At 47.2% G+C, this 27,348-nt stretch overlaps 1 protein-coding gene across 4 annotated transcripts in view; it reads left to right on the plus strand.

The window, feature by feature from the left end:
- The window catches only part of LOC142579393 (uncharacterized), a 120,508-nt gene that overhangs the window by 64,398 nt on the left and 28,762 nt on the right, over nucleotides 1-27,348 (plus strand). For all 4 annotated transcript variants that reach the window (XM_075689527.1, XM_075689526.1, XM_075689529.1 and 1 more), the window contains 3 exons: nucleotides 12,077-12,264; nucleotides 17,916-18,149; nucleotides 18,770-19,011. In XM_075689527.1, the coding sequence (XP_075545642.1) occupies nucleotides 12,077-12,264; nucleotides 17,916-18,149; nucleotides 18,770-19,011 (664 nt within the window). The remainder of the gene's footprint in view (nucleotides 1-12,076; nucleotides 12,265-17,915; nucleotides 18,150-18,769; nucleotides 19,012-27,348) is intronic.

Genomic DNA, 27,348 nt, shown 5'->3' on the forward strand with positions numbered 1-27,348 from the left:
TGAAAATTCTTGCGGCACAAGACGCCAGCGTGCATCAAGCTGGTGTGGCCCGAGTGGCCCGAGGTGTCTTCCTGTATTGCATCACGGCTATTGCGTATTGCATCATGGATAGTAACTACACAGTTAGAAGGCACACGGCCGACGCGCACACCGAGTCAAAGTGAAACTACTCCCGAAACAGCATCCGCTATCGATGCGATCATGGGTGGTGACTATGCAGTCATGAAGGCGTGCAGTTCTGTGCGCGGTGGTCTTCTAAAAAATAATGACTTAATAGGCACAAATTGTCCTGGCATTGCTGTCATTCACATACAATTTTCATTAATGACTATGGCAATGGGAAACTGAAATGAAATCGACCTGGTGGGCGACATTGGAATACGATACTGCCAGAGCGAAACATGGCGCTCCATTTGTGCCACCTGCAGCAGAGAATGGTGGCGCGTGTGGATTATCACGTAAGGGGAGACGCGGCTTTCGTATCGCAAAAAAATAACCAAAAAATACATTTTTTTTAAAAAGCACATATTCCGTTTCTATAACCCTTTTTCTTTTATCTGATTCTGAAATATGAATGCTGAAAACAGCATAGAATTGCTAAAAAACTTTTTGTAGCAGCCAACTTGACAAAAAAATTCAGCGAAAATCGTGAAAAAAAATGCACGGTTGGATGGAGCTGCGCGGCTCCATCCAACCGCTCTCCCTACCGTGACCGCGCCCGAATGCGCGGCCTCGGACGAGCCGTCGGCACCCTCCCTGCAAAAAATGATCCTGGCCCGCCCACAGCGCTTGCTCAGACAGCCAATCAGATGCTCTTGTGCCCTCGTCGCGCAAGATGGCGAAAGTGCGGCTTGTCTCGCTGTTTTCGTGTGCGCCTTGTAGGCCTTCTCCCGCAGTGTTGCCGTGAAGAAGCGGCAGAATTTGCCTTTCGTCGTGAAGCTCGCAATCATAAATCGTGTCGAACGCGGTGAGAAGTCGGATGTCCCCGCAGAGCACAAGATTCCGAGGAGCACTCTCGGCACGATCTTGAAGAATAAGGGGGAGATTAGGGCTAAAGCGTCTAAACTCGCAACCCGGTGCCCGTGGCGCCCGACCCGTACGCACGGCCGTGTACGAGTGGTTAATCTGAAATTGCTTCAGCCGTGCCGACTTCCGCGTGCTCAGTGATGACCGTAAATTCTGATGAATGCGACGAAGCCGTTGCCAGTGTTGCTGAAGTTTGGAGCGAACTGTCAGAATTTCAGGAAGCTGTTGACGAATCAACGGTGGATGAGTTTGTGAGCGCAAATGATGTGTCGCGACCACGGGAGAGCCCGAAAACGAAGACTACATTGCCAACATCGTACCGAGCACAAGTGAAAGTGGGCACAATGAGGAAAGCAACGACGGTCCCACATCCTCCGAAATGATTGGTGCGCTCGCACTAGTCCGGTGCTTCTGCGTGAATGCGGAAAGTTGCGGCCTCAGCTGCTCCGACTCCTTAATGTGGAAAAGTGCGTGCGTCGCAGGCATCGAAATTGCCAAAGCAGAAGAAAATGCAGGACTATTTCGTGCGAAACTAAGCTAGTTTAATCAATAAAGTGATTTTAGAAATGGTATATGCTTTTATGACATCCAATTATTTAGCAGGCTTATATCGAATTATGCTCTATATCGAACTGATAGGCGTTTTTTTGCGAGTTCGATATAGCCGGGTTCGACTGTAGCAGTAGTTTATGATGAGACCTGGTTAACACGTGGGCATACATCCCACATAGGTGTCGGCACTGTAATAGAATTTTTCGCAGGACTGGTGCTCAACTGTGTGGTCCTATCAAACCAATGCCATGGTTGCACGCTTGGCCCCAAAGAAGGGGATGAAGGCTATGATGATTAGAAAGCATCACACGTCTGCCAAAAAAACACAGATGTGAACTCTGGCAGAGTGGAGTTTGAAGTAGCATTGACTCTATTCAGGAGGCCCCTTAGCAAACATTGTTTGCGATATACAAACTTTGTTTGTGATGGGGACAGTAGAGCCTTTGTAGCACTCTGTCAGGACAAGACTTATGGATTTATTCCAGTTACAAAGGGGGACTGCATTAATCATGTCAAGAAAAGGATGGGGATGGCTCTGTGTGCTCTGATCACAAAAGGCAAGAAAGGGCAACCTCTTGGAGGGAAAGGTGGCCTCACTCAAGATTTAATAAAGAAAGTGACAAATTACTATGTCATGGCTCTGCGTGACAACGACAATGTTCAAAACATGCAAAAGGCCTTGATGGCAACATATTATCACATAACATCTACCGATGAACACTCCCATCATGACCTTTGTCCGCAGAGGCCCTAATGTTGGCGCCAACATCAGGCTGCAGAAGCAGAGAAGCCTCCACCTCCTCACAAGTACCGGCTTGGAAAGCATGTTTGTTGATGAATTGCTGCCCTTGTACCAACGCCTTCCTGACATGCAGCTCCTCAGCCATTGCCTAGGGAAAAAAACCGAAAACGCTGCCGAAAGCCTTCATTCAGTCCTATGGTCGCTGCTGCCGAAAGGTAAAAACACATCATTGCTTGCGACAGAGACAGCTGTCCATGAGGCAGTCTGCAAATACAATGCTGGGGCCCGCTGTGCGCATGCCGAGTATTGTGCAACACTTTGACTGCAACCGGGGCGTACTCTTCGCAGAGCAGCGGAAAATGATGTCTTGCGGAAAAAAAAGTCAAGCAAGGCACATCAATCCAAAGGCAGGGCACTCAAGAAGCCATGCACTGAAAAGGACACAAGAGACTACAATCCCGGTGCCTTTTGATAACGTAAAATCTAAGGTACAACTTTGAAAGCCTTTTTCTCAAATTGTCTTTTTTTGCTTCCTGCTTTGCTTGTACCACTGACTTCTTCGTGACCACTAGGTCTATTTCAGTTCCGTTGTTTCCCCTGTATTCCTGGATGTACTGTCCAGGGCATGACACTCTTGCTTTTGCAATTTGACTTTACTACAATTAACAATTCGGCTACTTGCTCACAGCCTAAACGCCTGTGGTACAGTCACCTTTTAAAAAATGGGAACTAAAAAAAATTGCATTGCAAGTAAAAAAATCTAAGAATGTCACAACCTCAGCCATTCATCTTAGAATGCACAAGTGTTCTACCATATTGTTTAAGTGATTCAGGCTTGGAACAATGCTAGAAGGAGAAAAATATTATACATAAAAATGTTCTAAAAGACATGTTTATAAAGTTTATGCAGTAGTATCACAGAAACGTTGCTGATAAGTCTGCCAATTTTCATAAATATCCATGAAGAAATAGGAAAGTTATCGAACGCCATGTTCCCCCTTAAAGGCATGCACCGGAGTACACTTCCAACGTCACCACACCACATGCACTTGGAAACAGATAGGTGAAGATGCTTATCACAGCAGGATTGGCAGCGATAGCGATGAATTCAACAAGTGAGAAAACTTGATGCTACCGAAGAAGAAACTGAGCCTGATTTTATGTGACGTGGGCGGGCAAGCACTGCAGCCAAGCTGCCATGATGGGTGCCTGCTGCTCTCAGTCACGCATGCCTTGCGCATTTTCTTGTTCACATGGTATGTAGCAGCCGGATTTACGAGCACAGTTTGGCAATTCAGATTTTATGGGACTGAAGGAAATGTCTGAATTGACCGAACGACGAATTATCGAGGGCATCAAGAAAACAATAAACAAGTGCTTACTGTGTCAACACGCTTTTATTTGCTGAATGAGTCAACACATACTGTTTCCATTTTGCACTAAAGAAATGTGGAAGTTGCAATTCTCGTCATCTCATGACTGATTCACGCTTGTAGCGCAGAAGGCCTCGCGACTTCCTCTACAGCACAGCCGTGGTATACGGCTTTATCTGAGACACGCTTATCACTACTGCATGCACATTCCGATTATTTTTCTCCAATGCCGCCAGGTTATTGCCCATCACGATGTAGATGGTGCTATTCATCCTCGACAGCCTTGCACTGAGTAAAAACGAAACTACTGTTCGCTGCAACCGCTGCAGATGAAATCACGGCCACTGTCAGCGCGTGCACGGACGGCAGCCTTGCATTTTTGAAGGAACGTGGCCAATGCACGCACCGAGCCAAAACAAAACTACCTCTTGCTGCAACTGCAGACGAAACTGCGGTCCCTATCGACGTAATCGTGGATGGTGACTACACTGTCGTGAAGGCACGCTGCTGACACACACACCAAGTCAAAGTGAAACTACCGCCGAAATCGCAGGGCTGTGCGCGGCAGTCCGCACAAAAGTGATGACTCTAAAGGCACAAATAGGCATGAATTGTCCTGGCGTTGCTGTCATTCATGTACGATTTCCACTGATGACTATGGCGATGCAAGCAAGCCACTGCCTCTACATTTCGGTGGGTGCCAACGCCGTTTCATTCTTTTATGTCGCACATTTGCAGCACTCACCGAACTCAGAGTTGTCCGAATTAACTAGGGGTGTATGAATACTGAATATTTGATTTTGAATCGAATATCGAGTTGTATCAAGTATATTTAAAAAGCTGAATGCCTAATCAAATACAGTCGAATCTCGATGATTCGAACTCGAAAGGGCCAGAAAATTTGTTCGAATTAAAAAAAGTTCGACCTACCTGCAGTGGTGCATGCGCACTGAGCTAACACATGAGTGGGAAGTTCCAGGAGGTTTATTCACACATGTTTACAAATTAGTCAATGTCCCGGACACCCTAGGGCCCACAAATATGTCTGAAAAATCGGGCGGCCTGAAAAGATGAATGCGTGCCTTTTACTTACCCCAGGTGCTCAAATCGCCGCAGGCGTGTTTGAAATAGCTCTAATAAAGGCCTGCCAGTACACTTATTAGATGCATTCTTGCTTCTACTGCGGTAGCAGACGGCGGGTGCACGCGTGTATAATTAAAGGAAACTTGCCATGACCAGTGACAATTGCCCCCTTCTAGCTTTTGGTACGCTTCGCCACGCAACACGGCTGTATTGGGGCGAAGCTGGCTTATGCAGTGCGCCATGCTCTCCTTGCTCCGAAGCCATTGTCGAGTATTCCAAAGGCGGAGTCGGTGCCATTGCTAACAGCAGCGAAATGTTTCAATGAGAAACACGGCACCAAATGGCTTGAGGCATGGTAGCAAACGTCGAAGTAGCTAGGCATAATGTTGCTGCACTGTGGCTACGGCTGCCAGCGGACCTGCATGCGAGAGGGCTGGCTCGACCCGGCGAGATAATCAAAATCCCACTGTTGGTGGCTTTGAGTAATGCCATATTGGTCCTGCGGTCGTGGCAAAATGTCAGGAAAATCAAACGGTGAAGTTCATTGCGTCCGAAATTTTAGACATTCTTTTACATTGGCTCTATGGCATACAGGGCGGTGCCGTGAGGTCCAAGTTATCAGGCATATCCTAAAAGTTTGACACACATCACCAAGATTGCGACATTTACATTATATGGGCACCCGCACACTCCTCCCTTCCTGGGAATGAAATAGCGCACAACCTGGCTCAAGAACTGACGGGCCGAGCAGGTGGCACACGACTAATACTGGTAACGGAGAGAGACCGGATGACCAGCTTTAACGAGATCACCAAACACTATAAATTGGGAAGGGCCCATTTCCCCCCGGCACACTCCTCACTGAGTAGATGGCGCCTCTTACAAACAGATACATATCCGTACCTGGTGGCCTACCATCACTACTACCCGGACCTTTACACGGATAGATGTAGATTCTGTCAAGAAAGGGCGGACCTACAACATACGGTTCAGGCTTGTCCTCGGACACCCACACAGGATAAAATGAACAAGACCAGAGAGCAGTGGGAGACCATGTTGCTCAGCTGTGCACCGGAAGACCAACTCAAGTTAATCCAGCAGGTTGAAGATGCCACCGGTGCCCAAGGGCTCGAGGCTGTCATCCAGGTAGAGAGGCCTAAGTCTCAATCCTGCTGTCCACAAATAAAGTTTATTCCTCCTTCTCCCATCACCAACAGCAGTAATTGGTGATGCCCGTCTGCACACGTCTGCTCACAAATTTCTGCCACGGTATTTTTTTTTTGTCATGCGTGGCATTGAGGGGTCTCACCTAGGCTCTTCCTCTATGGCGAGGTAAGAGGAATGCTGGTCCGAGGTCCCTCCATGTGATTTCATGCGTTGCTGACAGCATTGTCGGAGCGCAGTAGGTTTGAAATAACAGTTACAAATGTTTGCGCGTTCGAATTACCAGGTGTTTTTGCCCATTGGAATACACATAACTTTGACAGGACCACCAGCGTAAGTTCAAGTAATCCAAAAGTTCAAATTAAGTGTGTTTGAATGAATGAGTTCTGACTGTATTAGAAAAGCTTTCTCAAAATTTAATGCTTACAAATTTTTGACTAAGAAAATGCGATGGTGCACATGCTTGGAGTCTCCTAGCATTGCATAACAAGTATGTAACTGGCTATAGGTAACTTGTCATAAGAAGCCAACAAACATAAGCTCCAAGGACAGCATAGAGGAATAGCAATCAGGCCCTCAGTTTTCTTTCTTGTTCATTACATGGTAAGGCGCCGGATCCGGCATCATTGATGTCTTCGGGCAGCATGTGTGGGTTCATTAGCCATTTCACCCAAAAAGATCTCGTACATGTGATGCCTGCGACAAAAAAGAATTTTCCACATCCGCCATCAAGGCCGGAAGTTGTGGCGCTGGCCAACAATCACAGATTTAGTTCTAGTAGATATGCATAAGTACTCCAGAAAGTGAATGTGGAAACGGCGCCATGGTACCTTAATTGGTAAGAGCATCACAAGCGTCTTGTGAACATATGGGTTTGTGCCTCTTTGTAGCCAGTTGTTCTTTCATCCGCTTTCCTTTGCATTAATTTAACACTTCTTTATTTCAATTAATAAGCACGCATTTTTCCTATGCTGCCCTTGGTGCCTGTTTGTTGGGCTTCTTATGATACTACTAATAAAAATTGGGCCCTCGGTTTTCTTTCTTCTCTATCAGTAACTTAAGTGCATAGGAATGGAGATATTACGTATAGTCTACTCTTAAAGGTTTCCTGAAACAGTTTGGACAAATTTTGTAGGCGTGTAGGGTACAGCTACAGTTAATCATTCACACCACAATTTGTGTGAAGCGCCTCATAATAATAGAGCTATGGACAATTAAAAGTTACCCTCCTCCATAGCCCTGTGTTTTCTCCTCAACTCGTCCCGCCAAATGATCGGGGCTAAGCTCTGCCTTCACTGGCTCTGCATCATGATGGCATGTCGTGTCGTCTACTTCTGGTTGTCTAGGAGCGAGCGCGTGTAACTTCTCCAACCTCTCCGCCAGCTGCCTGGCAGTTGACCCCAAGCATGAACTATCGAAGCAGCGTGCGTTGTGAGCATTCTGTCACAGCGCCGAGCGTGTCCGGTATTCCGGTAACCACAGAAGAGCTGGGCGTTTTGACTGATAGGTGGATGCGTAAACTCAAGCTAATAAAGGAGCTTTAGCGGCTTTAGCGTAGATGTGCATGAGCATCCTGATCGCTCTGCATGACCCACTTACTTGGTGGCGCAGAGCTTAACCAGCCAAACAAAGAGCTTTATTGCTCTAACCAAGTGTTAAACATTTTAAACACTTCGAAAAACAATGTGTTCATGACTACGCTCCTGCGAAAAATTTACACCAGCAGCAAAGTAGACTACACTTCGTTATTGCTACTGTGTTTGGTTGAGCTCTGTGCCATCAGGTGGCTGCACCGTGCAGACTATTTGCATTTATGCCTCTGCTCATCCTGTGAAACGGCATGGTGAAACAGCCAGGCTCAGCCTGCTTGCACTTGCGTTTACCCGAATAACGGAGGCGTGAAACACTATTGTGGTAGTAATCCTCTGGCGTAAACGGATGGCCGCAAATGCAAAACTCCTGGCACTGATTGGATAGCGACAGTCTGACACACTGCAGCCACTCCGCTTGTCTGCTGCCTTGCAGACGGATGCGATGTCGCAGCTTGACATATTTCCAATTCCTGCATTTGCAGCCCACAATGTAACAAAGGCAAACCATGGTGTTCGTGAAAACAAAGATTGAAATCAACACTGACCGCTGAGCTCTTGTCAACACGGAGCACGTTGCGACACATGCAGATGATACTTGCTTTGTGCCGGAAGTGCTTAATAGTGAGAAATTGTCACTGTGGATTTTTTTTCTGTTGCTTTCTTTTAATAGAAATAAATTAACTAACATTCCAACTGTTACAAACAACATTTGTTCACCATAAAGTTGGAAAAATTATCTATTACATGTCCTGGGCAGCCAATCGGATAGCTCGCCCTACTGAATCATAGGGCATCTTGCGTCAAATGGTCAGGGGCGGCTGAAAATTTCACCAAGTAGCATGCTGCGATCGGTACTGATGTACGTTTTAAAACCTTATGATAAATTACAGGTTTCAAATGCGTTAAATAATGATGAAGAGGACCTAGCCTAGCGACTCAGTACATTTGCAGGGTGTCTACCAAATGGGAAAACCGGGAATTCTCAGGGAATTTGAATAGTCTGGAAATACTCAGGGAAAACTCAGGGAACTTGTGCTTTTATCAGGGAAAATTAGCTGTAACTTTATTGAAAGGGAACAAAAGTCGTGTTAATGCTGGCTCCAGTAACAGAGGAATTGCAACGAATCATCATTGACGCTGTGTCATCGGCACGAGGTATTGCCAGAGTAGTTAACGACAGATTTTTCGAACATGCCCGATAATTCGCATGGCTTTGTGGCACCACCACATACTCCATATAGACAATATATATTGCCCTGACTGCAGGTCTGAAATGGCATTAATCAAAGCCACCACTGCCACCATATTGATCATCTCGCCACCCTCGCACACAGATCCGCTGGAAGCCGTAGTCACCACCGCAGCAACGTTAGGCTTAGCTGCTTCTACGCTTGCTATTAAGCTTCTTGCCATGTGGTGCTGTGTTTTTCATTGAAAGAATTCGCCGCTGTCAGCAATGGCACCGACTCCACCTTTGTAATCCTTGCAATAGGCTTCGAAGCTCGCAGAGCACAGCGTGTTGCATAATGCCAGTCTCAGAAAGTTAGCTTTGCTTTAGTACAGCAGTGTTACGCAGTGAAGGATAACATGCGTGAGAAAGGGCAATTGTCACGAGACACAGTATGTATTCCTTAATTATACATGCGTGCACTCCCGTCTCCTGTCACAGTAAGAGCATTGATATGCCTAATGAGTGTACAGGCAGGCCTTAAAAGCTTTTTCGGACGTGCCTGTGGCAATTTTAGCCCTTAAGGCGGAACCGCATGGCGCAATTTCAGGCACGATTGACGCGCGGATGGTGGGACGCGTGCCCAGCATGATCCATCACGAAATCGCGCCGCCGCGTGTTGCTGCTCGGAGTAGAAAAAAACATGTTGCGCGGCGCGTCTGCCAATCAGAGTTCAGGTAAGTCACGTGGCATTTTTTTTTTTTTTCGCCACCAGATGGCCCTGCTCTCTGCGCATCTCGACGGAACCTCCTTGGCGCATTTTTTTTTTTCCTCGGCCGAACTGGCGCGCGCGTCAAAGAAAACACGTGCTACCGTGATTTCATTCGCGCATCGTGTTGGTTCGCGCATCGTGTTCACCTAAAATGGACAAAGCAACCTTCAACGAGGCCCTAATAACTGAAGTGGAGAAGCGTTGCATCTCATCGCTAATTCTGGCAAGACAATTTGAAATAATATTACTAGAGTATGGTACTCGCTCGCTTCTCAACCATGCAGGCTGCACCCACATAGACCTCCTGACCTGATTTTTTCTTGCTTCAGTATCAGCATCCCCCTTAATAGTAGCAATCGCCTCTTCTGCTCGGTAGTAAGCGGCCGACACTCCTTTTTATATGTGAAGTTGTAAACAAGCAGCGGCCTCTCTGCATGCGGAAGGTACATAGTCGCAGTTCGCACACAATATTGCTGCTTGAAATTAAGCTTGATAAGTACACTTCGGAAAACAATGTCCCTGTCCAATTACAATAAGATTATTTTCATTGTAGTTTTCTGTAAGTTTAAGGACATATATATGCGGTAACAGAGACAATGCATATCGTTGAGAGTTATGTTGTCTGGCAACCCAGAAAACGCGGCGCGATAGCGCCGCTTCTTTTTTACGTACGGGTGCTCGCGCGTCGGCGGCAACGCAGCCGTCTGCTGCGCGTCGCGTTTCTCGCTCGCGAAAAACATGCCATGCAGTTCCAGCTTTAAGGGCAGACATGCATTCATTTTTTTTTTCAGACTGCCAGGTTTTTCGGATGTTTTTTTTTTGCGGCCTCTACGGAGTCCGAAAAATCGGACGTCGACTGTACAACTGACCAAGAGGATGCTTCAAATGATCCGTGGGGTGAACTTGTGGCAGAAGGAGGATGAGAACAGAAAGGACCAACACACTGAGGAATTGAGGGGAAAGGAAGCGTGCCGACGCCTCTTTGAAGGAGCTTGAGCTCAAGGAACAGTGTTGGCTGATGCCGAGACAGGTGTCCCTCATTCAAACCAAAATAAACTCTTTAAAGCAGTGAAACCCAACACTGATATGTTGTGTATGGGCTGAGAGTATGTCAGGACAGTTGAGGTTGACTTTCCAGCTGCTGAGAGAGAATCTTAGTTGTGACAAAGTTCAGGCCTCATACAGATGAGCTTGCTATCTGTTGATAGAAATAGCTCATATTCAAAAATATTTACTTATGTATGCATCTCCTTTTCATTCGTATATGAAAATGTTCGACTCAATTTGGAATGGTTTTTACCATTTTTTCGCTGTGTTCTCTGTTTTCTTTTCAAATAAAATAGATATCACTCCTTACTGTTCAAACTGCATTGTCATTTTTTTTTTGTTTCGACATACTAGAGAGTGAAAGCATCAAGCAACATGGTGTCAGCCTGTCTTGACATAAAACGAAGTTCTGGCTCATTCAGGGAATTTTGCAAAGGTGCTCAGGGAAAACCTGGAAAACTCAGGGAATTTGGAAATGTCAACTTGGTAGACACCCTGATTTGTACAAAATCATCAAAATCGTTTCAGGGTCCCTTTAATAAAGGGAACACCAAATTGGTATGCCAGCGCTGATTACAGCTCAGTTCTAGTATATGAAGGTCTGAAAAAAAATTTTTTATCAATAGAAATTATGTTGAGTCGCGTTTTTCCCTCTGAAACTGATTAGTTAATGACTTTCTGTTATACTGAATAACAGTGAAGTTTTCAGTTTAATAGTGGAGAAGTGTGTTGTGTCAGTCTCTTATTTGTTGCATAGGAAGTTCTTTAAAACACAGAAGGGCTCTCCCAACTCTAGAGCAGGTGGGTTATCAGGAGGCCAGTCTGTGCGACAGACGAAAGTACCACGCATCACGTGACTCAGTTGCCGCTCTGTGTGTAGCCAGTGCCGATGCTTAAGAGCATACATCTGCGCCGTTTTATTGTTAGTTTCGGTGTGATTTGTTACCAGTCAAGCATTCTGAAATCTGAAGGGTCAGAGCAAATTCACGCGATGCTTATCACTGTTCAAGCAAGTACACATAACTGGCCATGATACTTTTGCACCTGCCATGTAAATCCAAAGCTAGTCTTGTGAGGGGTTGCATGTTAGATTTTTGCTTTGTTTAAGAACTTTAATGTTAGTCCTACATTAATTTTCTGCTTTAGACACGTATCTTTGTGCTGTCGCACAGTTTTGTGAGAATGCTGGAATTTTTTCACTGCTAGAAAAGAAAGAAAGGCCATCAAAGTAGGTATCTTGGGCAACAGTTACGGTGCATCGCATTTATTTATTTGTTAGCGGTGGTGCATGTCACAGGGATGCAAACTTGGCTTGTACTTGCTGATTAGTGCATAGTTAATGTCTAGTAAGTATTAATGAGCTTTCACTGTACTTAGTATTTCATTAAAATTTATATTATGGATACTTTATCCCATTCAGTAGAACATTTAATTGTAACATTTCCACTGCACCCTTACTGCTACTTTCTCTACTGCTGCACCTAATTGTAAAATTCTGGTATCCAACACTCCCCTGAGGACCTTAGTGTAACTTTTGTGTCTTATCTCTTGTCACAGATGAACCGCTGCCTGATGATATGATGGAAGAGTTCAGAGAGATGCTGGCATCGCGGTTTCGGCCTGGCCACGTGGGTGGTCTCCGCCGAGCCATTGCCCGCACACGTGCCAGTGAAATCGTGCGCATTCGCATTCAGCGCCGTCGAGCAGCCGTTGAAGGGGAAAGTGCATCCTCACCTGAACCTTCTGTGAGTAGCAGGGTTCACACACCTCTTTGCAATGCTTGAAAACCCTTGAATTTGGAAAAAGAGATCCATACCTGATGACCGTTTTGGGTCATTGGGTATGGATGGAAATGAATGTGCATCATATATATTTCAAAGGCAATAGTCGTACAGGTACCATGCGCGCACTTTGTGGTGGCGGCGCTAGAAAGCGCAGAGTGTATGCGCGAGAGAGGAGCCCAGGTTGTAATGGTTGGGGTCGGGCATGAAATAGATGGTGGCTGGCCCGTGCCGTCGTCCAAACTCATCCACGCTGAGGATGTTTTGAAGGGAGGGACTTGTTTTCATTGAGAACGAGGAATGTCTACATGAACAGTATCTACATGAGAATGTTACAGTTCATCAGTCTAGCATGACTGAAAGAGAATGCACATTCAGCAGCCGTGCAACAGCTGCTTATAAGCACTCTGTCCTCCCTAGATCCCTAGGTGAGGGAAAAACGGCTGTTCAACCTTCGACCAATCGGAGCGTCCAAAGTCATCGTAACTGACCCGCCTTTGAGGGGCAGAGTTTACACTCACTTCCGCAGAGGTTTCACTGAACACACCGAGGTGAGTGGGTTCTCGCAGACAGAGGTCTTGACTCGAGCAGCTGCCTCTTGATCCCAGAGTTGACCCTGCAGTCAGTGGCCGCCGCGTCTGTCTATTGACTGTGACCTCTTCTGGTGCTCATGAGACTGCACCACAAAACATCTCATTCCAGGAGTTTCCCCAATCCAATCAAACCGTGAAGGCGACGGCGACTCCACTAACAATGTTTGGTCCGCCGACCACGTCTAGACATAGTGGCGCCAATGGGATGTTGACGCGGCGCATTGTCGTCCTTACAAAGCGAGTCGCCGCAGCAGGCTGTGAGAGTTCGGAGGTCGCTTCTCCTCTAGATTGCCACCTCCGCAGCTGTGGCGGGCTGGGAGAATTTTGTAAGTTGGTACCTCTGCAGGCCGATCATAACAGCTCCTCCATGGCCCAAGAAATCTCGACTGGCCAGTGCTGATAACCACTGGGCAGGAAGAGAATGGCTGGCGGCAAGGGGGGGATGCCTTGGCTGGCAGCGACCAGCTGTGAAATGATGACACTGCCCCAAATATCCAACGAGGACAGGCAACTGCAAAGCGAACCCCACAACACGGCTCCGCGCCGAGATGATGTAACTTGGATCTCACTTTAGACCCGCTAGGCTTCAAGGAAAACATAAGTGCAGAAACAAAAAATGCTGTATTTTGCTGCGCCAATTTTTGAAGGAACTTCGTGCTGACAAATTGGACAATCATGGAGGGAGTCCTGCTAAATGACAGGGGATCTTCTTGGCTTAATAAAATTAACAATAACAACCCCAAAATTTAGGCGGGATCCCTAAACGCAGAATTCAAATGAGCCTGCTCAAACCATTCACATTGCTATGCAACTTTCCCTTCTTGTATTTAACGGAGAAGTTGTACTCTTGGACAGTGAGGCTCCAGCAGAGCAAGCGGCCATTTTTGTGTGACGTTTGATTGAGCCACGTCTCAGAGGATAGTGGTCGGTCTCGAAAATGAACCTTGCGCTGTACAAGTAACACGACAACTTCTGGGCTGCCCAAACTAAACAAGCACATTCCTTCTCTGAAGCACTGTAGGCTTCCTCTCTTAGTTTACGGCTGGCATAGAGGATAGGATGTTCCTCATTATCGTCGCCGACCTGAATAAGTACCATGCCCATACCCCTGTCGCTTGCAGTGCACTGAACTATGAATTCCTTTGTGTAGTCTGGTGGGTGAAGCACAGGACGAGAAACCCATAGTGTTTTCAAACCTTGGAAAGCATTCTCTTTGTCCTTATCCTAGTGCACGCTATTCCGTGCTCCCTTTCGGAGAGCATCCGTTAAAGGACTTGCTATTTGCGAGTAATTCGGAATGTACCGTTAATAGTTCCCCACAAGTCCCAAAAATGAACGAATGTCTGTTTTCATGCGCGGCTGTGAAAATTCTCCAATAGTAGCTGTTTTCAGCTCGACCGGCCGTCTCGTGCCCCGACCGACAACATGGCCTAGACAAGTAACTTGCGAGCAGCCAAACCTACACTTTTCCGCCTTCATTGCTAAGCCTGCTTCCCTCAACCGTGAGAACACCTGTTTGAGGCGCGATACGTGCTGTGCTAAGCTGTCCAAAAAAATTGCTACAGCATTGAGATATGGCTAGGCGAACTGCTGCAAGTGTTTTAGGACAATATCCATTAACTTAGAGAAGCTAAACGGTGCGTTCTTCAGCCTGAAGCTGAGGCCGAGAGGGCGAAAAGTGCCTACAGGTGAGATAAATGCGGCATAGCGGCTGGCACTTTCCGAAAGGGGAACTTGCCAGTATCCCTGCACGAGATCTGTAGTTGAAATGTATTTAGCAGCGCTAACTCTTTCAATTCGTTCCTCAATGTTGGGTATTGGGTACAGCTGATCCTTAGTGATGGCATTTAACTTCCTGTAATCAACACACGGACGAGGGTCCTTGTTAGGGGTGTCTACAAGTATTAGCAGTGACGTGTAGTAACTCTCAGCGGGCTCAATAACTCCCAGCTTTAGCATGCGCCGTATCTCTGCCATAATTTCTCTCTGTCGTGGAGGTAACCTGTAAGGCTTTGATCTTATGGGTTCGGTTGATGCCAGCTCTATTTCATGCGTTATTAGTTCGGTTCTACCTAGCCGATCGCTGAATCTATCGAGATATTCCCATAACATTCTTTTTAGCTCATCTAGCTGCTCGGGTCTAAGAGCATGCGAGCTTACCGAATGTTTTACCACTTCTTCCAGGCTGATTTCAGAGTTAAACTCATTAAACTCATTACTCATTAAACTCGGTATTAGTGTCATCCTGCTTTGACGGTAAAGTTAACAATTCCGCTCCGCTCCACGTACAGCTTTATCAAATTGCAGTGGTATATCCTCACCTCCTTCCTGCAAACGGGCACTTTTAGAGCATAGTTAGTATCGGAAAGATTGTGCAACGCTTTGGGTCCGTCCCAGTGAACTTCAAGCTTGTTCTTTTTTGAAGGTTTGAGGATCATTACCTGGTCTCCGGTGTTAAATGTACGAAGCCTCGCATCCTTATCGTAATAGAACTTGGCGTTCTTTAGAGCTACACCCATGTTCTTTTCGACTAGTTCTTGTGTTGCACTTAGCCGTTCCAGTGGATTTAGCACATACTCTACCGCTGTTGGACTCTCTCCTCTTTCCTCCCACATCTCTCTTAACATTCTCAGTGGAGAAAGGAGTGTCCTCCCATACACTAGTTCTGCTGGTGAGAATCCTGTAGACCCGTAAGGAACCGTTCGCAAAGTAAACAAAGTGGCCGGAAGACAATATTCCCATCCTCCTTGTGCTCGTAACAGAACGCCCGCTAAACGCGCTTAAACACTGAATGCCACCACTCTATGCTATTTGACTGAGGGTGATAGACGGAACTGTGTACAGTCGCCGACTGTTTATTCGGACCTCACGGGGACTGCGAAAATGTCCGAATAAACAGGTGTCCAAAAAAGCAGATTAAGAAAAAAAAATGAAATCCTTTATTTCCACGCACTTATTCGGGCTCGGCAGTAGGCTTGGAAGAAATCGTGAATGCGCGCGCCGTTGCACGCTGTTCCGTTTACGCGCAATCAGATAAGCCTGAATCTCGGAGAGGGTCGTACGGTCACTATTGGCTGCTGAAAGCACAGTCACTGCTTGTACACGCTCCGCATGCGACGGCAGCGTAGCACATGGTGCGTCATCTTCCGACTCAGAGTCATTGTCCGGCGGTGCAGCAGAAACCTGACGAATGATCTTGACGTCGTCAAGTTCTGCGCATGTCAATACAGCAGTGTCAGCACCTATGAAACTGTCAAATGAGACGGTGTCCGGAATCGCAATGCCACCACTGCGCAGGTCTCGGCAGAACATTTTCCGTGTCAGTAGGGAGCACATCGGAAGGCGACAAATCTTAGGCCTCCCGGCACCTGCTTGCCGGCATTCCCCAGCGCAGTCTGCGCGGGCACTGTCGGCGCCATTAGACCCTTGACGCGATGTTCACGTATGCCGCGTTGGATAACCGAAACCTCGACACAGCACACAAAGCAACCACCACCGTGCCGACACGAGTCGCACAAACGAAAAACGCGGCCTGCTCGCAGCGTCTTGCACGCAGAAACAAATCAGCTGCTGGATTGTCTTGACATGGTTTACTAAGCTGAAACCGGAACTGCTGCAGAGCCGCTCTATCTAACCAGGCAGAAACGATGAGCGGGGATTTCCAGTAGTGCCACTTCGTGGGGCAGCAAGGAAGCTCCGTCCAAAACAAAAATGGCGTTCAGCAAGTCGAACCATGCACCGGTCAGAGTCGGTGCATGGTGCTCTCGACCGAGTTGGCTAAAGGAGTGTCCGAAAAATCAGACGAGAGGTTGCAAGGTGTCCGAACTTTCAGCAGTTGTTATACATTATGGTCTATTGGGAGAATGGCGGTGTCGCGAAGCTGACCGAATAATCGGGCATGTCCGAATTTTTGGAGTCCGGAAAATTGGTCGGCGACTGTATCAACTTTACCCCACACTTTTGTAAGAATGTGGAAGTCAGTGAGCTGGTGAATACTGACCCTTGATCCGCCCGAATTTCGGCTGGAAACCCAACTCGTGCGAATACTGACAAAAGTGTGTCTACTACTTTGGTGGAGCAGAGCTCTTTCAGAAGGATTGTTCTGGAAACTTTGTAGCTGGACAAAGCATAGTAAACAAGTACCTGTAGCCTGACTGTCTTTGGTAGAAGCCCTACCGTGTCTAACACAAGTCGTCTGAAAGGTTCTGTTATTAAGGACACTACCTTTAGTGGAGCATGTTTCTCCTGGTTTACCCGAGTGCTGGCAGGCGTCGCATGATCTTACAAAGTTTCCTACTTCTTTGAAACAGCGAGGCCAGTAGTATTTCATAAGCAATCTTTCCTTTGACTTGTTTATGCCTCAGTGGCCAGACCACCCATTTCCATGACAGAGACTCAAAAGGTCTTCCCTGTACTTAGTAGGTACGACTAACTGATCTAGAATCCTGCCCCTTCGGCCTCTGTAGTGCTGATACAACAATACTCCTCTCTCCTGTATAGCCGCGATGCGCCTAGCAACGCCTTGCTAGGCGTTGCTAGGCGCATCTCCCCCTAACTACTATAACGGTAGTCAGGGGGAGAGAGTGTGGTGTGGGGAAGGTAGCGAAAGCAGGTGAAAACCACAACAACCATGTAGTTGTTCATCAGCTTTGCTATTATGACATTATTTTACAAATTCTTGGGACTGCATGTTCATTATAGATTGGTACACTATTCATCGTAGATTTGCCACTATTAACAACTGTTCAAGCTCAAGAGTGTCTTAGGGACCTTTTAATGTCTGCTGCGATTAATGCTAAAGTGCATGTACTCTTGCTTAAACGCAAGTACACGAAGAGTAAAAAACCTCTAACTATACTTAGTAGCATGTGGGCTCATTTTTAAGCTTTACAAACACTCCAGTGAGCCTTAGTCGCAGTTAGCATAGGCAGTGGTGCTTCGCACATTATGAAGATGTCATACTGGCGTTTCCCTTTAAAAGCTCTAAAATGCTCGTTCGTTCTGCCATCTTGTCAATTTCAGCAACGACCATCATCAGCCAAACAAGCACCAGCAAAGCGTTCCTCAGCACCCAGACGGCGGAAAGCATCCAGTCGCAAGACGTCGAGCCGCAAGACATCAAAGCGCAAGCGGCGCAGCACTGGTCACCGCCGCAAGCGCAAAACCAAGGGAAACACGGCCAAGAGGCGCAAGACGACTGGCAGCAGCCGCAAGACTCACCGGAAGGGTGGCAAGCGCAAGAGCAGCCGACGCACTGTGAGTGCTCTGCGGTGTTATGCCTTCTCATACGCGTTGATTTCATCTTTGAGGCCATCATTCTGTTGCAGTCAATAGATGTTTTCTTTGAGCATCTGCTGATTATAAGATTACAACGAAGGTGTCAAATAAAACAACGGACGAAGGAAGGAGACACGCGACAACCACTTAGGTGCAATAATCACTGAGCACGTGCTCAGTGATTATAAGAGCTGGAGAAAGGGTATGAACACCATCACGGACTTTGATAGTATTGTCACATTGTAGTGACAGTGGAGAACCAAATACTTCAGTCTTTGCTTCCTCTAAAATGCAGTGTTATCAGTATTTACGGATGGACACATACATGTAACTTAAGTAGATGCTGTCAAAATCTTATGTCATGGAGAGTTCGGGGAGGAATATCGATGTTGCACTGCGTCCCATTTCCCTATTTATTTCCGACTTTTCTGTTTACCCCATCGGTTTGACGATTGCATTATATTGAATTATATTGCTAGGTGATACAACAAACTGGCTAAACTATCAAACTGACGTCAAACTAACCAATTTCTGGCTGGCATGTTGCAATTACGCAAGCAGAATAACCTTTCCATTTCCTCTTGGTCATCTTATTGCAGACACGCCGGTCGCGTCTATCCTCACGACCTCTGGCCTGTCCCCCATCAGTGCGACAGCGGATTGCCGACCGCTTGGGACTTGCACGGCCCCCACCAGGCCAGAGCTTGCCACTCATGCGCCGTGTCGACCTGGGGACTTCTTCCTCCACTTACGCTGTGGGCTCACAGTCTGTTGGCTCAACTTATGGCCCTTCCTTCTCCCTGTTTGGGGATCGAGATGAGCTGGTCTCGCTCGATGGCAGGTGAGGGCTGCTGCTTATTTAGAAGCTTCGGAATGCTAATCTTAAGGCAATATGATGTGCACCAAGTATGCATATTCAAATTGAGGCATGCTGCTGGGGTGTATGGAGGTAAAGGCTATTTTTTAGGAAGAGCTGATGCATGCTGCTACGTCTATCATTTGAGTGCTCATTAAGGCTATTCATTAAATGAATGTACCCACAAAAAAACCAATCGCATGAATGTAATCATGGAGACAGATGGCCTTCAGTGAAGTTCACTCGATGGGTGAAAGTATCGTCGCTTGATGGTAATGGAGCAGCACATTTTCAAAGTTAGAAATGCTGGCTTGATATTTATGCCATTATGTATTAATACCGCTCTCATTGCCTCGGTAAGCACTACTTAAAAGCGTAGTCCTTAGCCTGCACCAGTCTCAAATTGGTCAAGGCGTAGAATGGTAGCCCATTGGCTTCCAAAGTTAATTTTTAAATTAACCATTCCGCCCATCTAACCATTAGTGCATCATTTGTCATTTTATAGGCCACCCACAAAAACATCAGTGTGGGCTCTCGGCCCGCGCTATTGCTTTATAGTAAAACCTTGTTAATTCGGATTTCACAGGACTGAAAAAAAAAGGAAAGGCCAAATTAAGCAGATGTCGAATTATCGAGTGTATCAAGAAAATAGTAAGCACATCCTGTTTCTGTTTAGCTTAAAAGCAGTGTGGAAGCTGCAATTTTCATCATCTTGTGACTGATAAGCACTCGCAGTCGTGAAGGCGACGTCCTTTGCAGTGCGGCCGTGACACACGTCTTCAACCGAGACATACTTTTTGCTACCGTGTGCACATCCCGATTATTTTTTCGACAGTGAGCTGGTCACCAAAAGATCGTCCACCCATCGCAATATATTCGCCACTCTTCCTCTTCATCCTCAACAGCTTCCGCCATGTTTGTGACATTGTTGAGAACAACATTCATTGGGCTAGATGGCGCATACTTGAATTAGGAAGGAACAGCACCAACTAAGACGATCACAAAAGGGTTGGCGCTTGTCCTGTGTCGTTCTCCCTCTCATGATCGTCTTAGTTGGCCCTGTTCCTTCCTAGTTCTTGTGACATTGTGCGTGCAGCCATTGCACTGAGTCATAATGAAACTAATGTTTGTGCAACCACTGCAGACGAAACCGCAATAGTTATAGATGTGATTATGGACAGCAGCCACGCAGTTGTATGAAGGCGCACGGCCAACACGATGTTATGCACGGCAGTAAACGCAACAATAAAGACTATGTAGGTGTGTGCTAATTCTCGAATACAGTGCAGACCACTTATAATGATATCAAAAAATGAAAAATCCGATCATCGCTATATCTGGACTGCCATAAAAAAAGGGAAAAAAGCTGCCAAACCATACCTTCTTAGCTCCGAAACCGAATTTGTCACTTACGATAAAAAATTGACGTTATAGAAAGTAGGATGTGAAAAATGAAATGTTTATTTATGCTTCTAAACAGTGTGACAAGCGTTAGGCACACTGAAATAGAAATTTGCACTTGCTTTCGCAGAAGTTTCAGGTTCACAACCGTGGTGTGCATCCTGTCCAGCAGCTGCACGAACACTGGTGGCTTTAATTTAGCTTGCATGAAATGAGTGAGTGACTCTATCGACAACAGTGTGCGTGAACATTGGGGTCGGTGTCAAAAATGGGCCACTGTCAATCTCGTCGTCACTACCGATACAGTCGTCTCCTCCGTCGCACTACACCGCCGTCTGTCGAGACAACTATCACCCATTCGGAGATTTTCTGTAGAACAAGGCAGCACTATCTGGACTCGGAAACTCCTCCATCGGAGCACCACCTATTTTATCACCAATAGCAACGTGCTTCCAGAGTTCGGTAATGCCATCGGCTGCTACCTTGTTGGTATCACGCGTGGGAGGGTTTCGCCCTGGCGCACAACACCCGCCGTTTTCGTTGATCGGCATTGTCACTGGTTCTAGTCTTCATGATCATGGTGCTCGCGGTTTTCAGAATCGTCGACATGACTAACTGCGCAAGCTCGTACTTTTGAGTCTTGCAAAATTTGCAGCTTCGTCTCAGGTGACACAATTTTGTGCTTTATCAGTGCACCTACCGGTGCTTCCGGGGTGCATTTCCACACTCGCTGAGGAAGAGAGGGAGATTGTAGAAAGGCAGCGCTGGTGCGGTTTGCTTCTCGCTTTTTCTCTCTCTCTCTCGCTCTCTCTCTCTCTGGATGCTCACCAGCAATGCGGACGTGAAGCAGCTGGCACCATCCTGTGGCACGCTGTGGTAGCTTGCGATGCTCTCTGTGGCTTTTGCAATCGGTGCGCTGGTGGGATGCACTGTGCGGTAAATGCGGCAGATACGAACTCACGTAGGGAAACTTTCCGCCCTGTCTCTGTTAGGAGGAACTTAGCAATGCAAATTTCAGGATTATTCTGAATGGAAAACGCCGCCCAAAAGGCAGAATTTCGTTCATTATATCCGGCATGTGGTGAATAACATCGTTATACAGTCGAACCTCTGATATATCGAACAGCGTGGTGATTGCGATATAGTTCGATATAGCCAGAATTCGACATATAAAATCATGCAAAAAAAACGTGCCAAAAGCTTCTGCAAATCAATCAGTGAACCAAGGGTGAGATCGGGGATCGTTGTTCGGTTGCGCCGTGCGCAATTGGCCTAGGCCGTGCCAACTTCGTCAGCCTGAAGTGTGCAATCCATTACGCTGCACGCAATTAGCCTAGGCAGCACCAACTTTGTCAGCTGTGCGAAGTCTGCGCAGCCTAGGCCAATCGTGCTCGGCGCAACCGAACGCGCGCTCCGAACAACGATCCCCAATTGCGCCCAAAACGTGGCGCAGTAAATACTCACTTAAAGCTTCACACAATGTATTTGTTTGTTTGGCTGAAAGTACTGCAGCAGTTTATCTGCTTCTTATAGGCAGCCGCATGCTTAAATATGGAGTCTTCAACATAGTCTAAACAATCGACAAGCAATAGGCTGGCGCCTTCTTTTGCACCACAGTAACGGTGTAGAAGGGCCAAAGCAGCTACGGCCTCAGTTGAAGTCGGAAGTGGTGCAATATCATCACTTGTGGGATCGAACTATGCAGCGTCTTCGTTTGGCCGCTACTTCTGCTGTGATCTCCATGCCTGTAAACTGAAGCATTTTGAAACACTCAATAAAAAAGTATTAAGTGGCGTCTGCCAAGGCATCTATGAATGAACCCAGTGAACACACTCTATCAGGCGTCTTTGCAGATGCAAACTGCCAGCCCTCTTGAAGCACGGCACCGAGGAGGAGTCAGTGCAGCAAATGCAATGCATCGGTGATGTCAAACTAGCCAAGTCGGCGCGTGCATACGCCGTTACATTCAAATGGCACCCTCGGCGCGATCATTGTGTGCTAGTACAGCATGTAGCAGTTGGGAATGCCCATCGCGCCGCCGCCTATCACCAGAGTGCACGTGGTCTGGGTTGGCGGAGTTAGATATACAGTCAACGACCGATTTTTCGGACCCTCTAGGGAACGTAAAAACGTCCGAAAATTCAGGCAGTCCGAAAAATTAATGCATGCAAAAAACCGCACCTTTTTTCTTTTGTTATCGGATCTAGAGGTAAAGGGCGAAGTACCAGTCTTCCGAAACCCTGCCAAAGCATCAATGAAAGTAATATAAAAAGAGGCGTTCAAAACCTCTGTATGCAGCCGACTGCCAGTTTATTATGTACATGTGCATCGTCGGGCAGCCAGTGTTATTGCTGCAGTGGCTTGAAGAACTTGTTGATTGTTGTTTGGACGGCGTTCCGGTTGCATGCGATCATATTCGCCTCGATCTGAGCAAGGGTCATGTCAGCACTATACACCGATGAAAAAGTCAACAGTGCTCGCGTCAACTCAGCGCTTGTAGGCGGCGCGGGCATTGGCTCCTCATTTTCAACATCGGAGTCTTCTGAATCCCCCACAACCTGACGGACTATTCCCTTGTCAGTCAGTTCTGCGCAGAAGTTGAGCTCTTCAGCGTTAACAAACTGTCCAAAAGTTATTTTCGTGGGTACAGTACTGCTTTCCGCGCTTCGATGCCATCGGCGAGGACGATGGAGTGGGGGCCATCGAAGGCAAGCGAAATCTTCAAGTTGCGAACAGTGGAGTTTACTGACGAGCATCAAAGCACCTAGGCCTAGCATCGCAGAGCACACTTGACACAACAGCACAACCACACACCATGCTAGCCAAAACGTGGCCTGCGCAAACAAATGAAATAGCGCCGCTCCGGAAACTCCGCCGCAAGCGGAAGTGCGGCCATTTGCGGCGATGAACATAGCCAGCATGGCCAGACCAAATGGTGTGTGGCGGCTAGATTTGGCTAGTTGTGGTTCAAAGCGGTGACGTGCTTCGGCTGCAAGTCGATTTCCTTCGCAAGGGCGCTGCGCGAGGAGCCAAAGGAGCTTCCGTCGCGTCAAAAAGTCCGGAAAATTGGACGGCGGGGGGTTCGAGCGTCCAGAACTTCAGATGTCCTTATACATTGATTCTATGGGGCTCGTGGCGGTGCCGCGAGGACGTCTGAAATATCGGGCATGTCCGAAAATTTGGGCGTCCGAAAATTCAGTCGTTGACTGTATCCATTTTACGTCCGACCCTATTCGAAATAAAAAATTAAAAATGCATGCGATTTTCCAGATGATACAAAAAGTGTTCGATATACGCAATACAGTAAAAACTCGTTATAACAAAGTTGAAGGGGGGGTCAAAATTACTTTCTTATAACCATTAGTTTGTTATAGCCACTGTCCATTTCTATCCACAATTAGCAAGCTGGAGAGCACGTGCTCACCACCAAATCTCACAGCAGCCCACCACGCGAAAAAGAAAACAGCCGTCGCATGGGAAAAAAAATAAGCGAAAGAAAGACAGCAAGGAATTGCTACTTTATTCACGCCAAATGGCTCATCACTGATCGATCAACAGCACACCAGCTGGCAGCTCACTTCGCAGAAAAAAGTCCTTGACAGATTTTTGTCACTTTATCTTCAGGCGAACGATGGATTTTTCAGCTGCAGCCGCTATTTCAAGTCCATCCTCGCCGTCATCGTGAGCGGCAAAGAAGCGGTGCAGCAGGTCTGCCACATCCAGCACTTGTGCGGGTGTCGGTAGTCGGGGTCGCCAATACATATTAGGCTCCCGGCTGTCGTCAGCACATTCGTCACTGTCGTCATTAGGCACCCCCGTAACCGCGCGCACAATTCCCGCCTCTGTTAGCTCTTCCGTCGTCACTGCATCAGCATCGGCACTGACGTATGTGCAGAAAGTGTCGGAAGTCGGGTACAACGCCGGCGTGAAGGAGACGGTCTCAGGACACTAGGGCTTGGTCGCCCGCGGCACCCTCCATTGGCAGCAGCACCGAGATCTTCGCTGTAACCATCGCTGCTGATGCCCAATGAGGCATGCCGGAAGCAATTGGCGATCGTTCTTGCTGGTGCAGCCATCCAAGCAGCCTGCAACATCTCAATTGCCATGTACAAGTCAAGTACTCATATTGAGCAGAATACAGTCGATCACATGCTTGGAGTAGCCTGACTTACCCCCCAATGCAGAGATGTAACTTGGATCGGGCTTGGACTTGACGAAGTCAGCCCGAAGCAAGAGGCCGACTTCAAAACGCCCAAGTCAGCTTTCGCGTTTCATAGACGGTCAAGCTGAGTTGCTTCGTCATGTCAAGGCTGTGCTTCAAGGCAAAAGCAGGTTGCTCGTCTGTGTTTGAGGTTAACAATAAATTTATTAGCATAAGGCACATTGTACAGCAAAAGAAGTATGAATCTTTCCAAATTTCTACCAGGGCATAAGTGCTGAAGTATAGTTTGCGTAAATTTATTCCATCTGGCTACATCCGCCGCTGCGATGGGCAGTGTTGCTTGCGGAAAGCGCGCATTCTCGGTGGGTTTAAGTGGTCTTCAAGTTTCGGTGTTTTGGTGCGCTTTTTGAGTTGCAGGTTTCACTATTTTTTTCAAATCGCTGCTACACTTTTGGGCGACAGTGTACTTGAGTGCAAATCAATTTTATAGTCACGTTTATTTTGGTTTTAGCTTATTTTTAACTAAGAGGTCTTGTTGCGTGTTTGTATAACTGGCCGTAGAGAAGCGAACGAAATGGTTGGTTCGTATGGTGGTTTTTCAACGGCTTTTGTTCTCGATTGCCGCAAGGCGTTCATGCACCGTCTGGGCCGGCAACCGCATACAAGAGGCCGAGACGAGGCATACAGTCAGTTTCTAAAGGAAGCTCGCGCGTCCCTTTTCGCCTATAGGCATTCCAGCAGGAAGGCGACGGCCCTTATTCTGGTCGGGCTACGTGACCCTGTGAAGAAAAGGCCAACCTATTCGAACGCGCTAGGCCGGAGTCATAAACAAGAAAAAAACTGCAACATGTGCTGCGAACAAGGAGTACCGAGCGCCGTAGAGTCCCCTGCCCGGACCCATATGGGTGACAACACCCGATAAAAGACAAAATAAATAAATAAAATGACACGTGCAAACAATTTGTCTAGTTTGCATGGAGGGTTTGTCGAGAGCAACGAGAGGGAGAGTGTGGCACAGTCGTAGACATCGCAAATTGGAAGCGCGTGTTGTCTGTTAGGAAAACAAGTTTTGGGGCTCGCGCGATGGCGGCGCGCCACATTTGGTATGACATTGCTGTCCTGTCAACAGGCTTTGACGCTGAAATGTGGCACTCACGTACGCTCTCCTCCCAAGAGAATGCACCGCAACGCAAGACGGCAGCCCTTTTTACAGAAGACGAACAGAGCCTGCTGACGACACTCGTGAACGACTATAAGCATATTGTGGAATGCAAGAAAACTGATGTCGCGTCGTTGACCAAGAAGAATCAAACCTGGAAAGAAATACTAAAACAATGTAATGCCAACCACGGGATTACGCAGCGCGATCACCTGCAACTGAAAAAATGCTTGACCAACCTGAATCAAAAGTGGAAGGAGGAAGCTGCGAAAGAAAAGCGAGAGCGCCACAAAACTGGTAAGTGCACGTGTTCTGCATCACTGGCTTATTTGGGCTATTTTTTATTATGCTCATGCGTATGTTTCGTATTCGGTGGATGAGTGCGTGACAGTTCGGCATGCTGAGTGTAAATATGGTCGTGAGCGCTAATAACTGGTGATGGCATGTGCAGTCATTGGAGATGAGAAAATACGCTCGCAATCAAACTTTCCGACTCTGCAGGAAGCGCACCAGCATCGGGCGCAGGTGTTTCGCGATGAGCAGATTCACCTTTCCAACTGCACGGCACACTGTTGACTGAGGAATGCTGACCGGACCCCCGGTGACTGTTTGAAACGTGTCAGTGCCGTAAAACATCACAGCCATCAGCAACTGCAGCATGGGAGGCACACAGGCTGTCCTCTGTTGTCCCCGCTTACCCGGTTAGGCAACATAGCGAGAAGTCGCACGGCGTTCTTCGTGAATTTGTTGCGACCGAGGAATTGTTCGTCGTCGTACAGCTCCATCGGATTCCCTCGGTCACGTAGGGCGGGTCGCGGAATTTTGGGCAAGGGCTGCACCTCTGAAAATGCTGTATCCATGGCGTGGCAAGCAAATTCGAAAACGGCTAACCTCCGCGCGATGTCCGTTCGGGAGGCTGCCACGTTGGAATAACACATGAAGTCAGTTTCAAGCTAGCCCGCGAGCAGACTTGAAACTTGAGCGGACTTCGACGCAGTCAAGTCGTTCGCAAGTCGTCCGCAAGCTCGAGCACGATTTAGGACGCGCGGCGAAGCTGTCTTGAGACTACCAGAAGTAAAGTTCGAGCCTAGTTAGATCTCTGCATTCGGGGGTTAAAGTTCATGATAACTCCTTGGTCGAGGGGTTGCACAACGGCAGTGCAGCTTGGCTGCAAGAAGCATAGCTCAATGTTTTTGAGCACAGCAGCAGTGCGTGGGCCTCGCCGTTGTCCAGTACGAAGCATACCTTCCGGTTCAGCTTTTTACAGCATACCTTTTCGGTTCAACAATTTTTTTCCCTTTTAGACTTTTATCTTCATTCAACTGCTGTTAATTATGATGGCCAATTCTACATCCAACGCACAGGTAGCTGTATAGAATCAGTCATAGCCCCCATTTTATGCGACATTTTTTTATCTTCGGTTGACAATGTAATTTCTGCTAAGTTGGTGGACATGCCTGTAATGCGAGTGCTTGGATATGTTGACGACTACTTAATTGTTATGAAGAAAGATACCTGTATGCATTTTCATGACGCGGTCGAAGAAATTTTGGACTTGTTCATCAACTCACTGGGAGCACTTAAGTTCACGTATCAATTG

The sequence above is a fragment of the Dermacentor variabilis genome, chromosome 4, assembly GCF_050947875.1.
Source record: "Dermacentor variabilis isolate Ectoservices chromosome 4, ASM5094787v1, whole genome shotgun sequence".
Classification (NCBI taxonomy): Eukaryota; Metazoa; Arthropoda; class Arachnida; order Ixodida; family Ixodidae; genus Dermacentor; species Dermacentor variabilis.